Here is a 10,619-nt window from a genome sequence, read left to right on the forward strand (position 1 = left end):
TTCATATTCACTCAAGCCATTGTCTGTAAGTTTTTAGTTTTTATTTGTGGAAATATTTGATACATGGCATCAACTCTTCATTTTAGAGTCTTCTAAAATGTCACAAACTTGAACAGTTGTATTTTCAAAAAGAGTATTTACAAAAAAAAAAAAAAAAAAAGGCCGTTTTGACAATGGGCGGAGGTTGCGAGCGTCACTCAGAAGCTTCGTCGTCTTCTTTGGCTTTCTTCTTCTTTTTCTTCTTTTTGCCACTTTCAAGCTGCAAACAGAGAAAAACGTTGGCCGTGCGGAACGGTTCCGATTTGGGTGGACACGGCGAATTCTTGAGAAAAAGCTCAAGTTGGAAATGAGCGAAAGACGACGGAAATGTTCTTCCACAAAGCCCGTCATTTTTGGGGGGGCACGAACCTCTACTTGCGACTCGACGGGCTCTGCCGTCGTTCCGTCCTCCGTTTCGGCGTCAACCGCCTTGGCGCGCTTGTCTTTTTTCTTCTTTTTCTTCTCTTTGGGCGTCTCCTCAGCGGCCGGCGCGACTTCCGCTTCGCTGTCCGTCGTCTCCCTCTTCCTCTGCGGAAAAGAAGAAGAAACGGGGGGGGGGGGGGGGGGGGGGGTGTCACGAGGTGAGGGAGGGAAGCCATGAGACGAGCCGCTGTGGGCTTTACCTTCGTTGGCGCGCTGTTGGGCGCTTCTGGCTCCTTGGCGGCAGCGCCGGCACTGTCGGGTCAAAAAACAGACAAAGGCTCGGCGTTAACGTCAATCTGACAGCTGGGAAGAGTCTTTTCTTGAAAATATAACTGCGGGCACACATGCCAAAAATAAGGCCAGAATAAACCGATTCCAAACTTTTGCCACCATTGTGGCCGACAAACTCCACAACAGAAAAAACGGAGGGCATAAAAACAGTTGATGGCAGCCTCATAAATGGGCACTCGCCACTAAAGCGCCCCGCAAACCTAAATAAAGTTCAGCTGTTCGAGTCGACATTGTGGCCTATTAAAAAAAAAAAATAAAAAATAGAGAGAGCGGACTTCACATCGGCAGCGTCTCTTCATTTTTTATGACTATTCAGGCGAAGGTGTACTCAGCGCGGCCATCGCCGAGCCGAGCGTGGGCCGAGCGAAGAGGCCACGCGGAGAGTCCCTGTGGCAGAGTGACTCCCGGGAAGAGGACGGCACACCTCAGCCAGGGATAACCCTCTGCGAGCGGACGCAAGGTGGACAGCCCCCCGAAATAAAAATGCTTTAAAGGTCACGCGCCCTATGTACGCCGTTGAGAAAAGGAAAGCGCCCCCCCCCCCCCACCTGTAGTCCACGTAGTCGGCCCTCCACGCGTCGGGCGTGCTTCCGTTGGGCTTGCCGTGCTTGTCCAGAAGTCCTTTCTGGATCATCATCTTCTTCTGACTGGCCTGGCGGGACACGAATGACGGACCGTCAAGAAAAGCCGAGTCGACGGGCTCGGCGCCGGCGCGTTACCTTGGGCCCCAGCCCCCACTTGCGCGGGTAGGTGTCTCGCTCCATGATGACGCGCTTGATCTTGGCCACCACGCCGTGGTCGCACGTGGAGATGACCGCCGTTGTCATCAGGGCCACAGCTGGGGGTTGGGGGGGGGGGGCATCGACAATTTCATTTTTTTGCTAAAACTATCAAAATAGACTGCCAAAATATTTAAAATTCAAAAATTGTCCAAAAGCTGACTGCCCCAACAAGAGAATTCTATTTGAATAAGACACAAAATGGTCAACCACAAAACCTGGCATCAACACGCACTAAACTTCATTGGGGAGGAAACCCCCCCCCCCAAAAGTATCCCCGCGCCACACAATTCCATTGAAAGAATTTCCAGCCAACCCGCCCAAGCATTTTCAATAAATATCAAAAACGACTCGGCCCCAAATAAATACGAAATATGCCAACTGTAAAAATCAATATATACACCACGACACTATCGCAAATTCCAACGGAGTCTCAAACACGTCATTTGGAGGGAGGGGGCAATGTGGCGGCATCAAAAGGACACCCCCGCACGACTTTGATGTGACCTTGACGCAAACAAAGGAGGGCCATCAGACAAGGGTGATAGATAAGCAGGTCAGCACAGCCCGGGGGCTCTTGCATCTACACGTGTCATCATGTGGCCCCCCCCCCTCCAGCCCACATACGCACAGCAAACGCGGGGGCGCACCTGTGCAAATGGCTTCCCCCTTGGTGGTGATGACCACGATGTCCTGGTTGACTTCGATGCCGTCCTCGTAGCGGAGGACGCCGGGCAACATGATCTTGGCGCCGTAGCAGATGGCGTTGACCTGAGGACGGACGGCCGCCGCGTCAAACGCGCCGGCAACCCACGGAGGGGGGGGGGGGGGGGGTACTCACGGCGCTGTCCTTCATCACTAGCCGCTTGTGCGACACCAGGAGCTTCTCCAGCGGAAAGACGACGCGACGCAGGTACGACTCGTCTTTGTTGTGGTCAAACTGCCACTGCGCGTCCAGGATGTCGTGCATGGTCACCAGGTTGTCCTACGGCGGGAAGGAAGAAAGTAAGTGCCAACAGTAATGGGGGGGGCGGGGGGGCTGCCAATTCACTCTTTCACTCCACAAGATGAACGTTTACGTGGGTTTAAAATTAGGCCCCGCCTACCAATGACGTACTTGTACGTCTAAGTCTTATTTTTGCGTCATAGTGAGGAGGAGGGTCTGATGCCGTCTGTGATTGAGAATAAGCCGTTTGCATTGTAAATCATGTAAAAAAAAGCGACCAGTAGGTGGCGGTGGTGCCTCACGTGCAATCGCCATTTTCATGAAATTGTAACACGAAACCATTTTGTAATGCTGATTGCCCAAGAATGGAAAAAGAAAGAAGAGAGTCCAAACTTTATTTTGGTAGGCTCCATCTTTGTATAGACTTGGAACCAAATATGCGATTGAAGGAGTTATGGAGGAGAAGCCACGCCTCTCCGGCGTTCAAAGCGAAGGGGACTGCGCCGATGTCAGCAGTGAGAATTGACAAGTCAAATCTCAGCTGCGCGTTTGCTGTCCCAAAGTTTAATTGGCAGCGCGACACCAGCAGTCGAACTGAACTCAACACTTTGGCGTAAGCCGGGACACCGAATCCCATTTTCAAAACTTTTTTTTTCCCTTTTCATTTTTGCGGGTGGGTGGGGGGTGCCGATAGTTTCTCTTTTCCAGCCCACCTTCTCTCCCATGACTCCGGAGCGGACCCTGCGCAGCTCCTGCATCTGGCCCCCCACGCCCAGCAGCAGGCCCAGGTGGACGCACAGCGTCCTGATGTAGGTCCCCGCCTCGCAGCTCACCCAGAAGATTCCTGAAAAACGGCGGGGGAGGGCGTCAAAACCCCGCCGGGCGCCGAGCCCCCCCCCCCTCCCGCAGCTTACCGAGCCGCCTCTCGGCGTCGTACTCCACCAGTTTGCTCTCGTAGATGGTCCGCACCCGCAGCTGGCGCTTGACGGCGGCAATGAGCGGCGGCCGCTGGAACAGGGCGCCCGTCAGCGTCTCCATCGCCTGAAAAAGAAAAAGAGCGCCGTCACTGGGCCGGATGCCCATCCCAACGGGCAAGTGCAAATATGTACCCGTGCGAGTTGGGGGGGGGGGGGGCAAAACGACCGCCCGGCGGGATTTCGGAAACGGATCCTTATTTCGACGCCTACGCCCGGCGGTCCCCGGTCTCAAAGAAGCGCACGAGCGGGACTATTTCCAAGTCGGTGCCCAAGAGCGGCAAAGCGCGACTTACTCTGGCCAGCGCATGCTCGCTTTCGATGGCGTTGTGCAGCCGAACGATCCCCACATACTCTTTCCCTGCAACACACGGCGGAAGGGAAGGAGTGGGCGCGGCTGCTTTTGTTTTCTTTGGAAACGGCTCGGCGAGGCCCAACCCACCAGGATGGACCTTCCGCTTCAAGCCGACAGGGGGTGCTTGGGGGGGGGGGGGGGGGGGGTCGTACCTGCGCTCTGCTGGGATTTGACCAATCGCGTGGCTCGGTCCACGCACACGATGAGGCAGCCGGTGACTTTGGGGTCCAAGGTGCCGCTGTGGCCCGTCTTCTCCACGCGCAGGATGCGGCGGATCCACGCCACCACCTCGTGAGAGGAAGGGTTGGCCGGCTTGTCCAGGTTGATGAAACCCGACCTGCGGGGGAGGGGGCGGGGCCACCCGACTGCCATTCAGATTCCATTCCATAATACGGACGGCGTATGTCATCATTCGCCGATAACCGCTAAAAGCGTCCATCGTGACCTTTCGTTTCGCCAGAGGTGCAAAAATAGCCCCACTCATGGCATCGGGCGCCGGCGCGTCATTACATACGGCACGGGGGTGGGGGGTGTCTTCCCGCCTTACTTGATGTAATCCTGGATGTTCCTCTTGAGCGGGTTGCTCCCGCAGGGGAGCGGCGTGTAGTGGGCCGTGCGCACGTTCAGCTTGTCGAAGTTCTACAACAAACGGATGTCGTTACTTCCGGGAAGCGCGAGGGGGGGGGGGGGGGGGGGGCGACCGAGAGCGAGCGATCAGACCAAATGTCATCTTTGCGGCCCCCCGCCCGGTTGCCCTCTGAGCCGCCGCCGCTCCGGACGCCATTCGGCGTCCTGCCGGAGCGGCGGCCGGGCCCCGCCTCCAGAACGGACGCGGGGCGACGGGCAGGGGCGGGCGGCCGCTCGGCGAATGGATAAACGGATTCATCATGTCGCGTCGGCGGGGAGGAAGGAATTTGACGGATGCGAGACCACCTTGAGCAGAAGAGGCCACTGGGACGTGTCCAATGTGGGCACTTTGCTTTCGGGCTGGATGAGGAAGTCGCCGCTCTGCTGGATTTCCTAGCGGACGACATTTTGTTTTGAGCAGAGCCACGCCGAGCAGGCTTCAACGCACAAGGCAGAGATTTCGATTTTGTCGCTCACCCCGACATCCTCGACCGTTTTCTTGCCCTTCTTCTTCTTCTTCGCCGAACCTGCAAACACAGCACGGCATGAAAACGCAACCAAGGCCATCAAAACAACGCGGCGACTCCCTCTAGTGGAGCGCAAAAGAATCACTGCCAAGGTAATGTTCAAGCCTTTCCCACAACTGGGGTTGTGTGGCTGTGGTGGGACAAATAATCGATGGAAATCAATACCAATAATAAACACATTATACGAGTCGTGCGTTCGATCATTTAATTCTCTTCTCATCCTTCCATCGTTTGACTGGCCTCACAATTCGCGACTTTGTCGAAGGGCACGTGGTCTCTCGCGCAACACGTGCCAGCTAGCCAACGGAGGCTAAGTGGGTGCTAAAGGCCAATCGAGCAAAAAAAAAAAAAAAAACCCCCAACAAAAACATGACACGGGGCCGCATTCCTGCAGAAGCGAGACAACGACTTAGAAAGGCGACGACTGGGTTTGAATTCTAGGGGTAAAAACGTTTCACGGTGTCCCGACCCGTTTTTGTCACGGTGCACACGTGGCTTTGCCACAACGGCGAGCATGACACTTGACTTTTACAATAATCAAATTGGTACAATTACATCTTTGACAATAATTTAAAACAGGTTGTCATTGAACAAAGGTGATTTGGAATGTTTGGATAGTTATATATAGTAATTTAGATGTCAGAAGTGTACGTCACCGATTTGAATTCTTTTTTTTCTGGGGTGGTCCCTTTTTTTCTACAAAATGTGAAATTGCTGCAACCCCCCTTCCCCAATGACACTAACTTCAATTCAAACAATAGTAAAAGAAATGAAACTATAGACCGTTCGCGGCAGCGTGCGCGCTTCTCTCACCATCTACGTCCGCCATCTTCGTCTGTCTGGTTAGCGCTATAATGGCTCCGCCTTTTCCTTTTCCACTTCTACTTCTTCGTCGTCGTGATCGCGGCTTTTCCCGTACTGTCGCTATGCTGCCACTTATGGATATATGACGCTACTACAATCTTTAAAAATACGTCTGTCAAACTAGACATAAACAACACACGGTAGAATAATAATATAGAATGACAAATAAATAAGTAAAAAATTAAGTAAATAAATAAAAATAAATGCAGGAACAATGAAGACGTCAAAATGGGAGCTCAACTAACTTTTGAGAGCTCTCTTGTTTCTTAGAACCGGAAATTGAAACACACACATACAGTTCTTTCAAAAACACACAAATTACGGACTTTAGTTACATTTTACACACACACACACAAAAGCCGTTATCGATCGCCTCAACTGCTTCGCACGAAAGAATGCCTCTACCTTATAACGGCAGATGGCGCTGTTGGTTCAATATCTAGCAAAACGTTGGGTTTCCGTGATAACAAACCATACAATCACATTTGGATCTTTTAGCGTTTAGTTCATCAAACCTCCCTAATATCACGTCAAGTCTTACCATCGGTGCCAATTTCATGTCACTGAAACTCCCATTTTAAAGCTATTAAGCGATAATCCTCATGAATAAATAATACATTATAAGAATGGCTTTTGTTGTCGTTATATACGGTACATGGTCTTGCCAGTCCATTCGAGACGCCCTATAATGCCATCCAGTCCAAGCTTTGACAAGCAAGTTTGCCTTTTGAAAGGATATGAATCCATTCATTCAACTAAACGCATTCATAAAACCGAGTCTGTTGCGGTGCACGCTCATACTGAGTGACAGCTCTTTCAAATATTTTGACATGTAGCTGGAATCAGTGCATCATGGGAGTAAAAATTGTAAGTGACCCCGCCCACACACTTGTCAGTGTGGTCGCGTGTGTGCATGCGAGCTAAAAGCTCACTTACACGCCAGCTGTCAGCCTGTCACAATGCATCACGGGGGATGGCGGCAGGATAAAGGCCCGCGTGGTCATGTGGCCTGCGAGCGGGGGCGGGGGGGGGGGGGGGGGGGCTACCCCTGTTTTGGCAGATGTTGCCACGAGCCGGACTTTTTTTGTGGTACCACTCGTGATAGACAAGCCTAGCGAATTTCAGGTTACGTGAAAATGCCTTTGGGGCTGAATTAGGAAACATTTCCAGTTTGAGCTACTAAAAAAAAAACAACTTTAAAAGAAATACTGTATGTTGGGATGAGAAGCAGCTGTGTGTATTTACACGAAAGAGTGTTTGTGTGTGTGTGTGTGTGTGTAGCATCTGCTATCATACAGGCCAGATGGAGTTTTGTGTGTGCGTGTGTGTTTGCATGTAAGGGAAGTGTGTGCAGGCATGAGATCTTCCTCCTCCTCCAAGACAGATGTGCCAGTCTAATGGCAAAGCCGCATGCCACCACCTCTGACCCCCCCACGGTGAACAAAAGAGGGCGGGAGAAAGCAAAGTGACCAGCTGAGCACAGCTAAGTGACCTTTCACCTCAGCTGCAGGTACACACACACACACACTGCCATGAATGCCAGAATTTGCAACTTACTGTACATTGCATCGCACGTGTGTGCACAGGCTAGAAAAGAAGAAGAAATATACTTTGAGAATGAAGTTGTACTCTTCAAAGAAGAAAACTGTCGTTAATAAAGTATGTTATTGAGGGAAAAGTCAGAATGGACGGGGGAATTGCATTATAAAAAAAAGTAGTGGCGAATTGCAATTGTCATTTGCAAGTTTCGAAAAATATCATTTCAAGGTATTTCTGGAAGGAAACTTTATTTAAGAAAAAAAATATTTTTCAGTTAATAAATTGTAGTCTGAGTCTGTCAAGATATTTAAAACAAAATTTTACACATTAAAAAATTGTCAGAGGTAAGAAAGTATTTATTTTTGCACATTTTTTCCACGATAAAAGTGATCGTGAAAAGTCATCTCTGATTCTGTTTAGAAAAAAAAGGCCTCGTCCCCAAAAAGTCAAAAGCGAGATGAGAAAAAAAATGAACAAGATTAGTCCAAAATGTCAAATCCGTTCAAGAAATTCCAACCACTTCAGAAAAAAAAGATTTCTTTGTAAGATGAAAAAAAAGTCATCCTGGAAGAAGAAAAAAAGCCCCAAATTTAAAGCCCAAAAGGCCCCAAATCAGGCAGTGATCAAAATCAAAATGTTCACTTGCATCTAGGACGGCAGTTTCACCGCCAAGCCTTTAGGGGGCAGTGTGTGGCACGGTCTTCCATTGAAACAGGTGGAAAAACAACCCCCAAACAAACTCGGTTTGCCGAGATTGCTGAGAAAGCTCTTGATGGGGTGAGATACGAAATCCAAAGCTTGGCGAGCGCCAGCTTTGAAGTCGCTTGCTGTGAATATTCAGCGAGCCCGTCGGGAGAAGCCAAGAGTTGGCCTGATGAAAGCCTCCGCTAATGATCACCGTCTTCGCCGTTTAGTGTCTTGATTGGCTTTTCTGCCGCGTTGTCAGCGTCACCTTGAGGGACCCGAAAAGACGATGGCCAGCGCTTCCTTTCTTAAAAAATAAACAAATAGCATTTCTAATCCGCGCGGCGCATGCGGCCAAAGCACGTCGGCCGCCACGCGGGCTAGCTCACGAACGCAAAGACTGCCTGCGGGTGGAACGCCAAAACCACAATCGGGCCAATGCGCTGTTAACCAAAGCTCGGAGAAGAACCCAAAACCTTGATGGAAAAGTACCCATCTTTACATGCTAATTTTAGCCACGGGCGCTAACAGAGAGCGAACCTTTTTTTTTCCCGAGCCAAACGCCCTGAAGCCAAAAGATGGAGAGGAATCCAGATGCTTATCCGCAGCCTTCGCTCAACCTGAAGCAAGCGGGACGACCCTTCGCACGAACACGCTGTCTCATAATGTACTCACTGTCTCAAAACACACACACACACACACTGTGATTGTGATGACATTCTTGTCTTTCTTGGAGCTTTTTTTTTTGCACCCCTCCCAGCGTGAGGTCACTAGCCATTGAGTCACGTCTCTGCACACAGTAAATTTGGTCGAGTCACCATTCCGACGGCAAAACAAACACATGCACGCGCACACACACACACACACACGCTTTCCCCACAACAGCAGCCCAATGATGCAAATGGCAAATTGTCTGGTATTGGTCAATCAAACATTCAACGTTGGTACCTTTCACACAGAGCGAACCGAGATGGGGGGGGGGGGGGGGGGATATACCCCAAAACAAAACAAAAAAGATTTGACCTCGAGTGAGAACGCGGCACTCGTCCTTCCCTCCACTTGATTGTACGACGGAGGTTGCGGGCCGGTTCCCCCTGCCGGGTTGCGTCCCGCCTTTTGTGGCAAATTACAGACGCCGAGTTTTGACCAGATGACTGACGCTCTTTTTCATCAGCGGGTGGATGCCGCCGAAGGGGCCGGCAGGCGAGCGTCTTCACGCAGCTGTGCGGCAGGGCAGGATGGGGGGGGGGGGGGGGGCGTGACGACGCGCCGTAACCTCGTTTGAACTGCCCAACGATGAAAGGCAAAACATTTCAAACGTGTTCTTTGATGTTCCCTGCAAACGTGGCCCTTTTTTTCCCATGCCGCTGTTCTGGGTAAAAAGTAGGGACAAAGAGTGGGGAGGTGCAGCGGATTGCAATTTTTGTCGTTCGGTAGTAATAGAGGTCACACAGACAGCTGTGTGAAAAAGAGGTGTGGAAATCCAGGACGGGCTCAGAACGTTGAACAGCCTCCACTCACTTGGTTCTGCGTGAAAGGCACAAGATTTGCGTCGACGGTGTGCAGGGGGGTTCAACGACCTCGGACGCATGGCAAAATTTGCCATTCCATGTGCGATGCAGCAATTTCCCAGAAACTCGGTGTGTAAGGGCTTTCGGTTAAGCCTTTGATCCTCCCTCTGAAGCCAGCTCATTTGCATTCCGTGTTCCTGCCTTTCACGCACAACAGCAGAAAGTTAATGGGGAGCGGGAAAGGGTTTGCGGCGGTATGGGTGGATGTGGGAAAGGGGGTCGTGACAAGCTAGGACCGAGGTGCGCACTTGAACACCCGACAATCACTTTGCTACGCGCCAAAGGCAGCGGCGGATCAAAGGCCGACTCTGCTCTTCTGTGAGAATTTCGGGTTTCTTTCGAGCCTTCGACACGATCGGCAAGGCTGGCTAATCGGCGAGTGCGGCGCTCGTTGGGATCTTTCACTCGGAATGGCTGACTTGATAGCTCGCGTGAAAGGGGTTGGACGCGGTTTGCTTGTCGCGTGAAAAGGAATCCGGCGACAAGCTCGGAGGGAAGCGTTCAAATAGAACCTTCTCGGTTCCGCAAGAAAGGCACAGCCGGATCAACGCTGCGCTCCGTGTGAAAGGCGCAACATTTGCATGGATGGCGCGAAGGGGGTTAGACGACGGACGCATGGCAAACCGCGTGCCTTTCCAACGCTAACGGCCGGCGAAGCAATTGATTCGGTCAAGCGAATCGTCAAAAAGTGCAAAATCGGCGCTAATGAGCCGCTGTCCGAATCCCCGCCAATAAGCCGCCCGAATCGATCGGTGCGCTCTCGGGACGAAGGGCCCAAATCCACGCCACCTTTCTCACGATCCCGACGAAAGCTCGGCGGCGCCTCGGCCCGCCCTCGTCGACCTGCGCATGAACTGCTTTTAACTGCCCTGCCGAGTGACCGTTGCGATTTCTTCTTCAATACGTTGAAGCCGCGAAGACCGAGAACTACCCTTGCGCTCGGTGTCGGCAATTTTGGGGCGGGGCTAAAAGCCGCCGCCGCGTCCGACTGTCAGAAAGT

At 51.6% G+C, this 10,619-nt stretch overlaps 1 protein-coding gene and 1 non-coding gene across 2 annotated transcripts; both read right to left on the reverse strand.

The window, feature by feature from the left end:
- Window positions 1-26: 26 nt before the first annotated feature.
- dkc1 (dyskeratosis congenita 1, dyskerin) lies at window positions 27-5,871 on the reverse strand. The gene is made up of 15 exons (XM_086128073.1): window positions 5,775-5,871; window positions 4,912-4,961; window positions 4,741-4,827; window positions 4,355-4,446; window positions 3,960-4,144; window positions 3,749-3,813; window positions 3,393-3,519; window positions 3,192-3,322; window positions 2,374-2,517; window positions 2,183-2,303; window positions 1,473-1,591; window positions 1,302-1,405; window positions 663-714; window positions 409-567; window positions 27-259 (listed from the first exon to the last, which is right to left on the reverse strand). The coding sequence occupies exons 1-15, from the start codon at window positions 5,788-5,790 to the stop codon at window positions 194-196; spliced, it is 1,518 nt and encodes a 505-aa protein (XP_085984199.1). The 5' UTR covers window positions 5,791-5,871; the 3' UTR covers window positions 27-193.
- On the reverse strand, window positions 2,059-2,136 carry LOC147195632 (small nucleolar RNA SNORD83). Its single transcript, XR_015102737.1, has one exon. It is a non-coding gene; the product is annotated as a small nucleolar RNA SNORD83 (small nucleolar RNA).
- Window positions 5,872-10,619: the final 4,748 nt, after the last annotated feature.

The sequence above is a fragment of the Hippocampus guttulatus genome, chromosome 13, assembly GCF_054856545.1.
Source record: "Hippocampus guttulatus isolate MCC_2025c chromosome 13, RoL_Hgut_1.0, whole genome shotgun sequence".
Classification (NCBI taxonomy): Eukaryota; Metazoa; Chordata; class Actinopteri; order Syngnathiformes; family Syngnathidae; genus Hippocampus; species Hippocampus guttulatus.